The following is a 16,587-nucleotide window of genomic DNA, read 5'->3' on the forward strand; positions in this document are numbered from 1 at the left end:
GGCAGAGAGGTTACCCAGTTCCCTGGGTCTATCAGAAGTGTGATTAGATATCTCTGCCTTTCCCTCCAAAGTGAAATGCTGCCGTCATATCCTGCACTGCAGGTGAGCAGGGTTGCTTTTGGAGGCTGGTGGGCTCCCAGGCAGAGCTTCCTGCCCTTCATCAATGAAGTCATGGGCGTCTCCAGAGACACTGCTAACCATATCCTGTTGCAATGATTCAGGGCAGCTGTCATATGCTTCCCTTTTCATCTGCAGGTAAGCCTTATGGATTTTTCCCAGATGACTACAAAGAAAAGCTGTGTTGTAAGTCCTCTCCCACTGGCTTCCTTCATTTGCAAGCATCAACACAACACAATTTCTTTTCCTGATCAAAACCATCTGTATGTTTTACACCAAAAGCTGTCTCAGTACTTTTGAGAGGACGTTTCCTTCGGTTGGAGGAAAGACAACAAATACCCCTTCCCTTAAGCCCCAGGGCCTCAATGTAATAGCACAAAACAAAGCCCCACAAGGTCACACCTCTGGATGCAGGAAATGCACATACTGTGCAGACCCTTCAGTCTTCTTTCCTACCGTTCTCATGCCTCCCTACTAGTAACTATGCAAGCAGGTCTCCATCTACAGCCTGACCTGGTTACAGGTTCACATTAGGTATAGCACTTTCCATGCTTTTAGCCTTGTGGCTTTGCAGCTCATTTGCTGTGTTAGCCAAGACTCACAGCTCTTACATTTGAATTTTGGGCCATCCATAGGGGAATACAGAACTCCAGGATCAACACAACAAAGTGAATTCCAGGACTGGGCAGTAGCAATCACTAATAGGTTTACAGTAAGCCTTCTGTAACCTACAGTCTACCAGTTCTGGTGCCTTTTCTGAGCAATAGATTAATAGACTGAAACCTAGATTAATTTGCAAAATTCTTATGAACTTCTGAAGGGCTATAGTTTCACTGATACCCTTCTCAAAAGGCACAGGAAGATAGCAAGGGTCAGGAAGCGGGTTCACACTGCTGGAGCCACCAGCTCTGGTAGGGTCACCATAGGCTGGGCTATCTGCAAGGGAAGCACAATAATTAGCAGAACTCCCCACAGGCTTGTCATGCTTTCAATGCAGAACAGTCCCCTCCAGGCACAAATGAATCAAGGAAACCACTGCTGAGAAAGATGTTATGTTCCCATGTTAGCTCTGAGATTCCCTAAATACATGTCACATCTGGAAGAAAATGACACTTGGATTGCAGAGGCTATACATGATTTTGAGAGTACTATGTTGTTAATCCCCCTCCTACAAAGTAAAAAAAAAAAAAAAAAAAAAAAAAAAAAAAAAAAAAAAAAAAAAAAAAAAAAAAAAAAAAAAAGTTAATTGCAGACTACTCCCCAGGCTTTTGGATGTCATCAACTGCTAAAAAGAAGTTTTCATGATTAAAATAAAGGAAAAATCCTTCATGTCCTAAGGATGCTGAGTAAACCTTCAGGCAGGCAGCTCTCCTGCAATTAATGACATGCTGCGCAAGTGGGAACTGCCCAGGCAATGCAAAACAGAGCTAATGAGAAGCCATCACAACATTCAGCTGGAATTGCCTCCATGCAAGAAGTGGGTATAGGGCTCTGTTGAGCTTCTGGTCATTTCTACTTGGTTTTCTTTCAGTGGAGTTCAACAATTGGTGTTTACTTGGTTAGTAGTAACATTTCCTTTCCAAGATTTTTAATTTTTACAGTCTGCTTAACAAAATTATTTCACATACTGCTTATATACACACAGTCAGACTGGTGATCCCATACTCATTTCTGAGAGCTATGAGAGTCATCACCAAATCAAAATAAATAATCACTACACATATATAATACATATGATCCATATAATAAATAGGATTACATTTACTGACAGCGGCAGTAGAAAGCAGTTGGGTGTGTTTTGAATAATAGTGCCCTGAACTACTCCAAACCCCATCTGCTACAGATTACAATGTACAATGTTTTCTGGGTGATAAATCAGGAATACATAATTCCTAGCATCCACTTGCATTCTGCTGGAAGAAAAAATACCCTTCAAATCTTCCACAAACATTGAACAATTGCATGAATTTTCTGTTGGGGTTGGACTGAAAGTATGAGTAATGATTACCTTACATCTTTCTCTCATCCTGGTTTGAACGTAGACCTCAATGTATATTGTACCTAGAGATTTTTACCTCTGAATTATTCTGCATCAGAAGTTGATGGCTGTGGTCATGCTACTAATGGAGGGGTTTTGAAATCAACTTTAGGGATTTTGAAGACAAAATGCAAATTTCTTCAACTTATGAAAACCACCCCTCCAGTGATGGCTATGTTGTATATAGAAGAGGCCAAAATCACAAAAGGCAGCAAACTCTTTACAATACTCACTGATTTTCATTACAGAAATAGCTGTGTGAAATCAGCTAATAGATAACAGAGTGATTTCCTTTTTGAAATCCCAACACATGTATTTTGCATTTGTTGAAAGCACTGTTTTGGGATGCTTCCTAAGGTAGCTGCATGATGTAGAACTTGGAAGATGAATTTGCTTTCTGACCCAGTCTCTCTCTGCATTCACACCTCCTGGGCACCGTCAGATATACAAATAAGTGGCTCAATTGCACATATACCTTTGATTGGAAGGGCTACAAAAAAACCTGAGCAGTTGCCCAAGTCAGACATATGTGCACGTTGGCTCCTTGAACATGAAAAGTGGCACGGCATGCAGGCAAACCAAAAACCAGATTTCTCACCATGGTCCCAGACATGCTGGCTTCACGGAAATGTACTCACTGCACTGGCCACAACTGGCATCACAATAAACAGAACACACAAGCTTCAAAAACACTGGAAGGATGACTCCATATTATATAAGAAACTCAAGCATCCAAAAACAAGACTTCTGAAACACACAAGGACATATTTTTTCTACCTTCTTTTTGTCCGCTATATCTGCAAAAATGGGCATTTCAAGTAGGGCCATCATATTGACCTGGACCTCATCCCCCTGAAAAGCTGAAAGCATTTGATGAAAATGCTTCCTCCTGCAGGAGATGCAGATGTGCATTTGCCAAAAGTGTCATGAACTCTGCTGATCAGACTTGCCACGAATTCTCATTTCCTTATCAGATGAAGTTGAGATAATCTAAATAAGCTCAAGCTAGGGAAAGGTGTTCTAGGATTTTTAACCATCACTTCCATTCATTGCATTAAGAATGGTATTCTTAAGGAAAAAGAATGGGTTTTGTCTCTTCAGTGTATAGAATTTATTTCTTTTTTATTAAGAGATGATGGGGATGGATTTGTCCTCATATACATTTGTCCTCATGTATGATCAATAACCCATGCTGAGTGTAAAGTGACTCTTTCAAGAGGCAACAGCAAAGGCAATTTCCCCAAGTTTCTATATTCAACTTATTCCCAGGACCAATATTACTTCATTGTTTGAAAGAAATATGGCAGCATTTCAAAGCCTTACAAAATGAAACCAGTTGGCCATTGTTTAAAAAGCCAGTTCTTGTTAACATTCAAAGTTTCTCACACAGCAGCTTCCATTTCTGCACCTGCAATGTTAATTTTTGAAGATGCCACCATAAAACCATTCAGTATTCATTGACTGTTTCTGCAATGATTAAAAGCCATCACATTAGCTATTTTTACTGGGTTTCTTGAGTCTCTTAAAGACCTCTAAGATACAGCTGAGTATAAAATGAAGTTATGTGAAATATTTGCAGAGAGTATACCCTAAGGTTTTTTCTTATGATCTGTAAAATACTTAAAGTGAAAACACATCTTCCCCTTCTCAGACAAGCATTTATATGAAGTTACTTCTTTATGTCTGTTAGATTTAATATGATTTCAGAAATGTATCTCTCTGATGACACTTATAAGATTCAGAGCAACCAAAAGTCAGATTACAGCAGGTCTCTTTCTAGATACCTTAAAATAATAGGTAATTATATGGTAAAATTTCCCCTTCTAGCTATGTTTCATAGAAGATTATTTTTAATACACTGAAAATACAAAGTAAAGATAAGCAAGTCAATAACAGACTATTAAACTTAATCTTGAAACAAACAGTGGGCTAGAGAAAACATTTCTAGCCAATATAGTTTGCAATTAGAAATAACAACTAGCTAAAAGACAAAGTGCATTTTTTGTTCATTCAACTTCATGCTACTTTGATGTAAAGAGAGCTTGATTCTTGGCAACTGCCAACATATCAGTATTTAAATGAGCACCAGGAGCACAGAGAATTACTTCTCAAAATGATTAAACACAACTAAACTTAACTACATCGACAGGCATGCTCAATTCACAGATTTTCTGAGGTCACATATTCTTCTGTCAACAGAACATCTACACACTCCAGAACCAAGAGCAAGGACAACATGCTGTTGCCACATAAACAGTATTTTAATACAATTCAAAAACGTACTGCAGCACAATGTGTTACAAGTATAATATCTATCCCTGTTAAATAAAATTGAAGATAAGGTTAAAGGTATTAAAGTTCAAATGGGGTATCCCAGAGAATACAGAGCTTGTATTCTTGTCAGAACAAATGTGCATCTGGAATGCATGGTTCTTGATATCCATGTATTTTTAATAACATTTTATAACTTAAGGAACAGCTTCTATTTCCAGAATGATACTAGCCTCTCTTGCCCTCCTAAATTCACTTCTCAGTCTACCAAAAAAAAAAAAATATAAATCCATGAATGACTGACTAAATGAAGGCATGTTTGAATGTAGTACACATGCAACAAAAGACTTATTGCTTTGAGATTATAAGGCACCTCTGAAACACCTCACTGTACTTTCAATTAAGATGATGCCTCACCTTAGTTTGGTATGAGATGAAGAAAATAAAGTGAAAATAAGTGAAAAACAGACAAATGAAAATGCTTCAAACAAGAAACATAAAATCCAGAAATCAGACATGCAATCATTAAACCCAAAATTTTAAGACTGTTTTTAACTTACTTACATGTTACAGGACAAAAATCAACCAAACTTCAAAGGAGCCTGCTCCCTCAGAACCAAACAATCACATCTACCGTTGCTGTCAACTGGAAAGTGAGCATCTCTAGCTGTGTCTTCCCTGAAATAATCCCAAACTGCCTGTTGTTCCAGGCTGTGCTCAGAACCTCTCAGCACCACCAGCCTCTCCTCCACAGAGCTGTGCTTACAGAGCTCCTCTCCCCCATACTTCTGCAGCATCGCCTACTTGCCTACTGCACTAATGGTGTCCACAGGCGTGGGAGGTCAAGTCAGCACATGCAGGAAACAGAAGGCAAAGGGAAAAAAAAATCCACAACCCCAAATCCAGATGCTACACTTTTCAAGGCTGCACAATTTCCTCAAACTAGCTTTTATTAGCAATAGTTATTGTTCATCTGGTGAGCAGTCCCAAATCACAGCTATAAAAACAGAAATCATTTTAATTCCTGCTATACATAATCACAAAAGCACATACAATATACACCACCTGAACTTAACTGTTAGGTTTGGGTTTTCTTCACTTCTACATCTATTGGGGATATCAAAAGGGTCAGACAAAAAGCTCTGACGGTAATAGGCACCCTCCAACAGAAAGACAGCAATCAATTACAAACCATTTGCCGAAATTATAGAGCTGTCACAGACTCTTTTACAGCTGCAGTCTGACTGCCTCTGATTGCCAGGCTGTTTTCCACCCTTGTACCTACAAAACCAGGACAGCCTCAGATAATTTTTAAAATTACGCTAGCAGACCTGCATGTCAGCTCAAGAAGTGAACTGCAATACAGAATGGGCAATTACTTCAGCAAATCATGCAAAAGCCCTAATAACTGCTGAATCTGACAAATTTGAGGCTGGAGGGAGGGCAGGGAGCAGACCTGTCCATTTTCCCCTCTTTTTTTGAGCTTTAATTGCAGCATGTAATTTAGAACATTGGAGCAAATTTAGTGCATTAAAAGCAACAACTAGCGTACAGCAATTGTTCTCTGTGTACTTAAATCCTCAGAACTCTCCCTAATTTTCTGGCACCTGGTGTATTTGACACAGGCGATCAGGATTGGCTTTGTTCTTCTGCTAGAGTAAAGCTGATGCCCCAAAATCTCCTCCCCTCCAGCAGGACAGAAGGTCAGCATTTATGTCCACACAGTGCACAAGGGACACCACATAATCCCGGTGAGCAGGGCTCCCCAAGATACTCAGGGGAGCCTGGCCTGGTAAAAACAGCCATCAAAACATCCTAAGCCTTGTGGTCACTTTTGCTGTGCTCCCACAAAGATCCCCACCCCTAAAGCCAGGCAGAATTCCTAAAACAGCACAGCAAAGAAATCCACAATATTCCTTTCAAAGGAACAATGTATCCTAAGGGGAGAAAATCCAGTTTGTTCTTGTCTGGTTGCAAAGACTTTGGGGAAGCATAAGCAATCCTTACACAGGATACAGATCATTTCTGTGGGAACCCCCCTGTGCAGCAGGAGATGGGCTGAAGACCCACAATCACTGGGATTCTCCTTATTCTCTAGGGAAACGGCATAAAATCACCTGTGTAAGACTGAAGTAGGTTACGAAGTAATTCAAAAAGTAAGATTAACAGCTCCTCTCAGTAAGTATGGTTAGAGGCACAATATATCTTCCTATTCCAGTCTTCTGAGTCTTAACATTCTCTCTCATCTCTACCAATTTTTCACACAACCTAGCACACAGCAGTAATATATTCCAGAACCATAAAAACTCTAACGTCATTCCCGTTATGCAAGAGTGTTAACACAAGTGTTATCACAAATTTGCTTGAAGATACAACCAACTCATCAACAGAATTTAAAAACACATTTCTGTTGTCAGAATGGCAATGCCAGGTAAAATCATGGCCACCAACTCAAAAACACTACCCACACTTGCAGTTGGGAGGTTCAAAACAATATGCACTTCAATTGGACGCAGGTTGCAATTAGCCTGATTCAGAGCAAAATGGACAAAAAGCTGCTCTTTGGAGACCAGTGCATGAAGGTGGGTGCTAATTCTGGGCATTCCTGCCTCAGCCCCCAAAGTCCTTGCTGAGAGAAAGAAAACCATTAGTCCAGCCACTTCAAACAGAAGCTGCAGACACATAAAGGGTCTCCAAATTAGAGAGTGGCAATCACTGTCTCTCAAACACTGCACCTCTCCAAGCCTGTAGCCCTGTTTAAAACTATTGACATAGTATTGCTATGGTCACTGCAATATTAACAGTAAGCCCATGAAATATCAGCAAAAAGAGAAGACAAAACAAACTGAATCAATTAGAAAGCTGTAGCAGCTTTACTGTTCTCTGCAGGAACTGGGTTCAAGCCACACAGAAGAATGAATTTGACAAGTCTCCATCGGCTTGGCATTTGCCCCCATCACACTGCTCCTGCAGATGCAGCAGCTATGCTGTAGATGCCAACCTGTCAGGGTGACCTCCAGATACTAAAACACCAAGTACAGCTAATATGCATACAAATTTTTTCAAGCTAATGCCACATGTGAAATTCTTTCAAATAAAATGCAGAGCATTAACGCTACAACACTGCTTTTTGGTTCATAAGGACTGTTGTGTTAAGCATTTTCTTACCCTGAAGGGTGGATCAGTCTTCTCCCTGTGTGGCACTTGGTCCAGAGTGCCATCAGTACTGCTTCTTTTCAAACTGGATGTGATGTCTGGCACGTTACTAAAGTCTGCATTTGAAATAAAACACATAAATAATTTAGAGGCAGATAATAATTAGAGGCAATAAATAAATTAGAGGCAAATAAATTAGGACAGAAACAGGAGAAATATTTGCTCTTACCTGCCAACACTTTCAGTGTCTAGTACAATTACAACAGCAGGAGAGACTCACAGAATCAATTAGGCTGGAAAAAACCTCTGAAACCATTGAGTCCAACCTGTGACCTAACACCACCAGGACACTAAGTGCCATGTCCAGAAGAAATACAAAATTTGAAATCATCACCACACCTCAGAAAACAATGGAAGAGGTCAAAGCAAGGAGCAACTATGCCTTGAAACTCTGCTTTCCAAACAGCAGCTGGACATGGGAAACTGTCTGAAGCAATGTGCATATCTGAGCTACCAAAATAAACGTAACACTCTTGCTAACAGCATGCTTTTGAAGGCAGCACTATCTATAATCAGCACACTCTGTGCTGAGACAACCAGTGAAGATTATTAAATGCACAAAGCAGTTCTCCTTGGATGAACACACCATTGTTCAACATAACTTAGTCCTGAATCCTTTAAAGATTTAAGACAAAAAGAGAATTTTGCCCTGCAACAAACACCATAATTCATAATACAGACACAATCCCTTCTTGCAAATACTTACCAATTTTCTCAAGTGTGGAGTCCATCTACACAGTAGATGGCACAATGCAAAAACTAGAGCACTGCCCTGCTCTACTTACTGACTGAAGCTTTCAGTAATATTTACATTTAAACTCAAGTGCTATCCAACAATGCTGAGCATTCATTTAAAGGTTATGTCACTTCTCTTTGTATTTCCTCAATTGGCTGCTGAAAGTCTGCAGAGATGCTCACATGGCAATTTTAATTAAAAACTCTAGAAGTGAAGAAGTGATTTTTGATCAGCAGTATTATCAATCCACGTAGCTGAAAATTATAAAGCAACCAACAAAAAAAAAGGAAAGAAAAGATAAAGGAAGAAGGCTTTTCAGCAACCTCAGATGGTAACACAGCAATGCAGGGGGGGGCGGTTAAAGTTTGCTGCTTTGTTTCCTAGTTTTTAAGCCTCCAGAGTATAATTCACACCACATTACAACATTTTCAAACTCTTTCTCAACACCTACAAATTCTGGAGATTAATTTTTAAGCGAAAGGTAAGATTCTTATTTAATAGCTAACACCAGAAACTGAAATGGTAATTAAAACAAACGCCACCCATCTTGCAGTAAAATCATGACAGCTTGCAACAAAGAAATTGGGAAGGACAACAGAATTTAGCTGCCTGGATGTTGCTGTTGTCCGGTCAATGCATAGCAGTACCGGTTCCTCTCAGAGAGAATTGAAGAACATGGTTTGAAGTAGAGAGGAAAATGGGAATTTTAGGCCCAAAAGAGCACCTTGCAACTCACAAGGAGCCTTCCTGGTAAGACAAAACACGGCTGACAGACTCCAGAGGCAAGTCAGAGAAAGACACGCAACTAACTCAGCACAATGTCAACTTGGATTTTTCTATATGTTATTAAGGTGCTTAGGGTCAAGCTTAGCATGGAGGCTGATGTTTTGCACCTACATGCCAAATACTTGACCACTTTCTCATTTCCCTATCCTTGCAGAAAAAAGGTCTCCTCACTTTTCTCCCCTTAGGCTTTTTTACCTTCTCCCAGAGTCAGGTGCTGCTCCTGATATGCAAGAGCCTGTGTAAGATGCAATACCCTAAGAGTTATCACTTTTACAGAAAGAACACATTTTATACAACCCCACTCCAGCCATCCATCATCTTTAAGACCTTAAGAAAGAATCTGTCTTGTCTATTTACTTTATTATGCTTTTACCTCTCTTCTTCCACCAAGCCTGAATAATTTTCTCCTTCCCTCTGGACTTTTAAAGTAATTTTGAGGCTCTCTTCTGTATATGAGTACACATGAATGCCTATTGACTTCTACCATTGTCAACTCCTGTGTAAGCCAATCCCTAAAACTTAAATTGACTTTTAAACAACATTTTTTTCAGGGTAAGGTGATGCCAAGGATATTATTTCCTATTGTTTCCCAGGTAAGCTCTTTTTACTTACCTTCTGGGTTTTAATGCCCTTCTCCCCTCCAAACAGCATGCACCTGAGCTATATTTTGCAATAGCATAAAGAATCCAGAGTTTGATCTCAGGTAGTTAGCTAGTGAGAAAAAAACTCCATTTTCCTGATTTTACAAAGTGACCGTTAAACATATTTGTCTTTTACGAAGCAGTAAAACTAACTTACACAAGCAATGAAGAGAGAGCATAAATGTGGGAAGAGGAAAATAGGGTAAAACAATCAGCAAACAACATAAACAGAAGAAATCGGGATAACAACACCCAAAGCAGACAAATTGTATATTGTATTTTTTTTCCAGATGACCTATCTTTTCCTGCCTTTACCCTCATTTTATCTTTCCTTTGTAGTCTACAAGACTGTCAGAGATAGGTCTATATAGTCTTGCCCATTTTTATAACATTTGCTGTTGGCAGAATGAGTTGCTGACGATGGAGAAGCGACCCTAAATGTTATTTTAAATAGCAAAACCTAAAAAAAGCTACACGGAAAGAATCCAAGGTGAGAAAATACATCCTACTGCATCCTACATTGTATGCAGAACTAACATGGGGAGGGAAGAAAGAAAGGAAGGAAGGAAGGGAAGGATGTAAGGGTTGTTGATCAGTTTATCATCCATATCCTGTCTCCTCTTCCTTCTTTTGCTGTGGAAGGGGACTTCCTTTGGATCTGCTCCTACAGACTATTCCCAAAAAGCATAGATGCACCAATATCAGCAACACAGCCCAACACCCTGCCCCACCCCCCTCAAAAAAGGTAATATTAGAGGATGGGTGATTACAAATGCAAAGCTTAAGGACATAAACACAGCAAAAACTTCAACACTGAAATTCTTTCAACTTCCAGAGATAACTGGAAGGGGACTAGTAAAGCCAAACTCTACAAAATGTATTTTCTTTAAACATTCAGATTTGGATTTAGCTCTACAATAGAATTCATATCATCAAGGATGTTCACAAATAATAATGTGAAAGTGTTCTCTTAAAGGCTGATTAACCACTATTCTTTCAGGTAAAACTAGCAACAAAACTGTATAGAATTTGCACAAAATTAAGAAAGATGCTATCACTGTGCAAGTACAAATTTGTTCCGTTATATCATTTTCTGGTTCTTTGCTGGCCACGAGGATGGAGAAGTATGCAGGGAGATATATATTCCTAAAAATCATTGAAATTCAAGGTCAAACCAGCACTTCCAGGCTTTTTTTAATCACTATTTTTTAAAAAACCCGAAACTCTGATGTTACTAGAATTATGTTTCTCTCTACTTAAAGAGAACATGGAATACTTCACTGAAAACATTGGGAGGCTTTCAAGCATAGTAAATGGTGAGTGTATCATGGCTAAATCTGCCCATACAGCTCCATTACAGTAGTACATTTGATCTATTCTACTGACATACTTGTGATAAAACAGTCTGGAAGAAAAATGGGACTGATAATGATGAGTTAAACAAAACATGGTTTAAATCTTTTAACATAATTCTTCTCTGCTGCAGTACACCTCTGTCCTGTTTACACACACATTCATGCTTGCTGAGTTGAAATGTTTATCACTTCCAGCTGGGATACAGGACCCTCTGAAGCAGATACTTTTTTTTCAGTCTAGCACACAGGAATGTCTCCAGAAAAGAAAATACTAAGTCAGTGTGGTAGGTTGACCCTAGCTGGACACCAAGAGTCCACCAAAGCAGCTCGATCACTCCCCTGCTCAGCTGAGCAGGGGAGAGAAATATTATGAAAGGGTCATGGGTTGAGAAAAGCACAGGGAGAGATCATTCACCAGTCACAGGCAAAACCAACGCAACTTGGAAAAATTAGTTTAATTTATTACTAATCAAATCACAGTAGGATAATGAAAAATGAACCCAAATCTTAAAAACACCTTCTCCCTACCCCTCTCTTCTTCCCAGACTTAACTTTATTCCTGATTTTCTCTCCCTCCTTCCCCTGAGCAGCACAGGGCATCAGGGAATGGGGGGTTGTGGTCAGTTCATCACACATTGTCTCTGCTGCTCTTTCTTCCTCATGGGGAGTACTCCTCACACTCTTCCCCTGCTCCAGCACGGAGACCCTCCCATGGAAGACAGTCCTCCTTGAACTTCTCCAGCATGACTCCATCCCATGGGCTGCAGTTCTTCACAAACTGCTTCAGAATGGGTCCCTCACACAGGGTGCAGGCCTTCTGGAACTAACTGCTCCAGCTGGATCCCCCACAGAGTCACAAATCTGGCCAGCAAAACTGCTCCAGCATGGTCTTCCCATAGGGTCACAGCCTTCTTCCTGCATCCATCTGCTCTGGTGTGGGTCTTCCACAGGCTGCAGGTGGATCTCTGTGGGCTGCAGTGGAACAGCTGCCCCACCATGATCTGCACTAAGGGCTGCAAGGTCTGTCCAGCACCCAGAGCATATCCCATACCTTCCTTCTTCACTGATCTTGGTGTCTGAAGAGTTGTTTTTCTCAGATATTCTCACTCCTCCCTCCAGCTGTGATCATGCAGAGCTTTTTTCCCCTTCTTAAATATCTTATCCCAGAAGAGGTATGACCACTGCTGATGGGCTCAGCCTTGGCCAGTGGTGAGTCCATATTGGAGCCAGCTGGCACTGGGAAGCATCTAGAAGCTTCTCACAGAAGCCACCCCTGTAGGCCCCTGCTAACACGACTTTGCAACACAAACCAAATACAATCAGCTTTGTTGCAAACAAGAAGAGTAGCAACAGCAGATAAATGCTAGAATTCCAAGAAAAGCACAGGGGGGGCAAAGACCACCTCCATGTGAAAAGCTTAAACTACATCACATGAAATGCATACTAAACATTTTTCTTGGTTTCTAGCAAAGAACCACCAAATACTAAGAACACACTCAGAACCTCTAGCTACCAACAGCATCACCAAAGAATGGCATTACTCCTGCAATGTTGAGTCTTGCTGGCAGGCAGGTAAGCGACTCAATCATTCAAGAGAAGTTACAGTGTAACCACTAAAAAATGACAGAAAACATACTTCTTAAGTCCTGTTCCTCACTGCTCAACATTCAATTAAAAGCAGGCACAGAGCACACAGATGGGACAGTTGGTTTGAAAAAACAAACACATGCAGCATATCCAAGAGCTCTGTATGCCTACGGGAATGTTTCTTCCCATGTTGATGCAGTGATACACGTACAAGTGGTGAATGTGGAAGTTATTCATGTGTTTGTTAGCAGTGAGGCACAATAGAAACTCATCGTCTAACAGATGTGTGAGACAATAATAATCTCTCCTACAATCCCAGCCAAGGATCCAAAGGAAATCAACTGGAAAACATCAACATCGACCATCCGGCAATTCATTTACCATAAAGAAGCCATCAGCAAATGCAAATGTCACTTATCTTTCTTCTTCTGTTTAATTAACAAAGAAGCCTTAATTACTTTCAAGTCATAGATGTTCCTACCAGTTCAGCTGCTCACTGCAAAGACAAAACCATCATGAGGAGAGAGTAGGAACTGAGGATCCTGTTTCTTTATTCATAGTTCTCTTTTCAGAACTTGTTCCATTTCAGACTGCTCTCACTGATTTAAAAAATGTCAAATAACCATCACAAGCATGTCAAGTGTTATCAAATGTCAAGCACTGTGTAGGTGGTATAACCACCTCTTTTTACAAACTATAGCAAGAAGGAGTGTTTCCACCTGCTGCTCCAAAGACAATGATAAATTGAATAAAAATTCCTTCTACATCTACATGAGAAGACAACACAGAAAAATTAAATGTACTCAGTCTCTCACTCCAAGACAAACGAAGACCACAGCAGGGCATCATTTTCAGATCTGTGAGGAGCAGCAGCTCTGTGCGCTACTTGATAACTATCCTCAGCTGCAGGAAAGAGAGATGAAGTCACATGTTTTGTCAGAATCAGGCAACGGAACTGCACCCAGGCATGTCTCAGCTAAGGGGAGATGCTTGATTAACAGTTAGCAGCTGTGAGTCTTTCTTGGTATCCCTAACTTCACCTGATCCACTTACCACCTCACCAAACACTCACTAAAGCAAACAGTCTGACTCTAAAGGCCATGGTAAAGCCAGTCCCACAGAGCTTGGCTGAACCAGGCTGAAATATGTCTGTAATCAACAAAGACAAGTAAGGCAGGACAGCAATTAATGATCAGAAATGACCATGTCTGAGGTGGGTGCAAGCAGCTGTGCAGAGGACTAAACTTTAGCTCTCAACATATAAAACCTGGCATATGAAATTGAAGCTCAGGAGCAAGGATTTCAATAAATTATTCAATTGATGATGGGGAAAAGAGGATGAGGCTATACAGCTGGTGAATAACATCCAATAGCTATGTTTAAACAAAGAATGAGAATGCTGAGGTAATCTAATTTTGGAAAATACAGATCTATAACCTATGTAGTAACCTTAGGCTCTCACAATAAATTCACGGAAAGAAAAATCAGAAATGTGAAGATAAATGGACTATAACATATATACATTGTGGGTAAGCAGATTGTGTCAAACTAATCTGACATCCACCTTCAATAAAATATGTTTTTAAGACAAAAATAAAGGAAAAAAAAAAAACCTTCTGGAAACTTAGTTAAAAAAGAAAAAATAAAAAAAAACAACAGGAAACTTTTATAATATCCCCAGGGAAATTGTCAGCCAAAATGAAAAGGATAGGAATTAAAACAAGACAGAACTGGCTAGCAGGTAAGATAAGAATAGATTTGTCTGAATTAACTCCTAGGCCTGGGAAAGGCTAGATTGTAGATTTTGTCCAAGGTGGGTTTGGGGACTAATTTTATTTGATATTTTAATTATTTTTCTCAGCAAAGAAAGTACAATAGGAAGTACTCCAATTAAATGTTCGAATCATTCAAAGTTACTACAGAGCATTAATTAGGAGCACGACTGGAGATGCATAAAGGAGATGTGGATGACCTTGAAGATGAAGGCACAGTCCTAGAACGAAATCACATGGAAGACAGTTTCAGGGACCTGTAAGAACCATTGCTTCTATAAGCTGGGACTCATGAGTTGGAAACATGAAAGAATAATGTGGAAGTGTGGAGAAGGGGTTGACAACATACAGTTGTGAGCTAGAGCTACTTAAGCAATGACGAAGGCCAGCAGATACTCAGATACTGATCAGTCATTCCACTGGCCCGGAATATGTCTATGCTGGCAATTAGAAGACTGGTTTTCAACCATCACACAAATAAATTTCTAGAACAGAGTTAGCTAGGCACAAAGATTGCAAACAATCTGTTTCAAAATGGAACAGGATAATCTTTGAATTTTTCCTCATCTGACTTATCACCAAAATTCTAATAATCTTTCTCTGGCCAAAGATTGTTTAGAAGAAAAAAACCTGCTTTTATTTGAAGGCCTTGAAAAATTCTGTCTCCAAACACCTCTTGATGTTTACCCAGACATGGCCCTTCATGATGGAAACCCTGGAGCAGAAATTCCAGTGTCCTCTTGTATCACAACTTCACTAAACTTACCTAGGTGTATCCCCAAAACTTCATCTTCTAGACCCTCCTCACTTGTACTAGCAATTTTTTCAATGCAAATGGCCATTGTGGGCAGTTAATGAATCTTCCATGGAATCTTCCATTGCTTTTCTTCTTCCTGATCACAGTTATTGTGTTCTTTGCAACCTAGAGAAAAATCTAAAGGGCTGTAGAGATTGTGTGGGCTCTGTCATGTATATAAACTGGTGGGTATCCCTTCCATGCTGATCTCAGGGAATAACACGAGCCAAAGAACTGAAAAGACTTACCCTCGCAAAAGAAGACATACAAGTTATTCACAGCTGAACTAGTGAACCCAGAACCCTTCATCTCTGTGGTGAAACTTGGATGCCTTCTCTAACAGAGATTGTGAGAATGTCTTTTTTTTGAAAGCAATTCAATAAATTCCTTTGGATCAACTGTTACTTTTCAAAAGACATTTCTTGAAGTTTTTCAGAAAGGAAAAGGATACAGAAGGAATGCTTACAGACCTATTTTTTCAACTTCATTACAAAAGAGTAAATATACTGTTGAAAACCTGAATTATATTAGGTTGTATAAAACCAAAAGAAATAAGCATATGCATGCTACCTGCCAGGCTGAACTCTTTAACTGAAGTTATAAGTGGTGGTCTCTGAGGGAGCATTTTTAGAGCTCATTATACTGATATTTATCTTCTCCAGGCAGTGCTGGAATGGTTCACCTACCACTCCCTGTTTTTCAGTAAGTCTGAAGGCATGAAGACCACCAAAGCTTTATTCCTTTCTGAGAGTTGGCTCAGACTTTGGTATTATTTGCACCAGGGATTTTGGAAATACTTGTTATCTTCTCTTGGAAGTTTACTTTTCTCTTGATAATAACATTGGCTAAAAGAATATGATAACTGTAGGCTTATAATTAACTGATCGGTCTGGGGAATTTGCACAACAATGAAAAATGCAGCTTTCCATACACCTGGCTTAAATTTATTACCCAAATGTAATATCTCATTTCCAGATAAACCATACAGCGGATTATGGAAACCCTCTGTAATAAGGAGTGGAAGAATATCCTACATGCTGAAGATCAGTTGTGTTGTGTTTTATTGGTGGTTTCTAGAACACTTGGGAATTACTGAAAATATTGAATACATTCTTTCCTAGTGGACAGTCTGGACCTCCTGCAATCCTTTACAGTTGTGGATCCTATTTTTTTTCAAGCTAAAATTCATATAATTATTCTCAGAAGTAAGTTGATGCCCACTTTATTGTTGTTTTGCATAATCTGTCTGAAATCACTGGACAATCCTAGTGT

At 39.7% G+C, this 16,587-nt stretch overlaps 1 protein-coding gene across 3 annotated transcripts in view; it reads right to left on the bottom strand.

The window, feature by feature from the left end:
• TIAM2 (TIAM Rac1 associated GEF 2) overlaps positions 1–16,587 on the bottom strand; it is a 166,432-nt gene that overhangs the window by 23,605 nt on the left and 126,240 nt on the right. For 2 of the 3 annotated variants that reach the window (XM_053972797.1, XM_053972794.1), the window contains one exon: positions 7,595–7,698. In XM_053972797.1, coding sequence (XP_053828772.1) covers positions 7,595–7,698 — 104 coding nt within the window. Of the gene's footprint in view, positions 1–7,594; positions 7,699–7,811; positions 7,996–16,587 lie in introns of those variants that run through there. The other variant, XM_053972795.1, reaches the window with a different exon arrangement.

This window comes from Vidua macroura, chromosome 3 (genome assembly GCF_024509145.1).
Source record: "Vidua macroura isolate BioBank_ID:100142 chromosome 3, ASM2450914v1, whole genome shotgun sequence".
Lineage (NCBI taxonomy): Eukaryota > Metazoa > Chordata > Aves > Passeriformes > Viduidae > Vidua > Vidua macroura.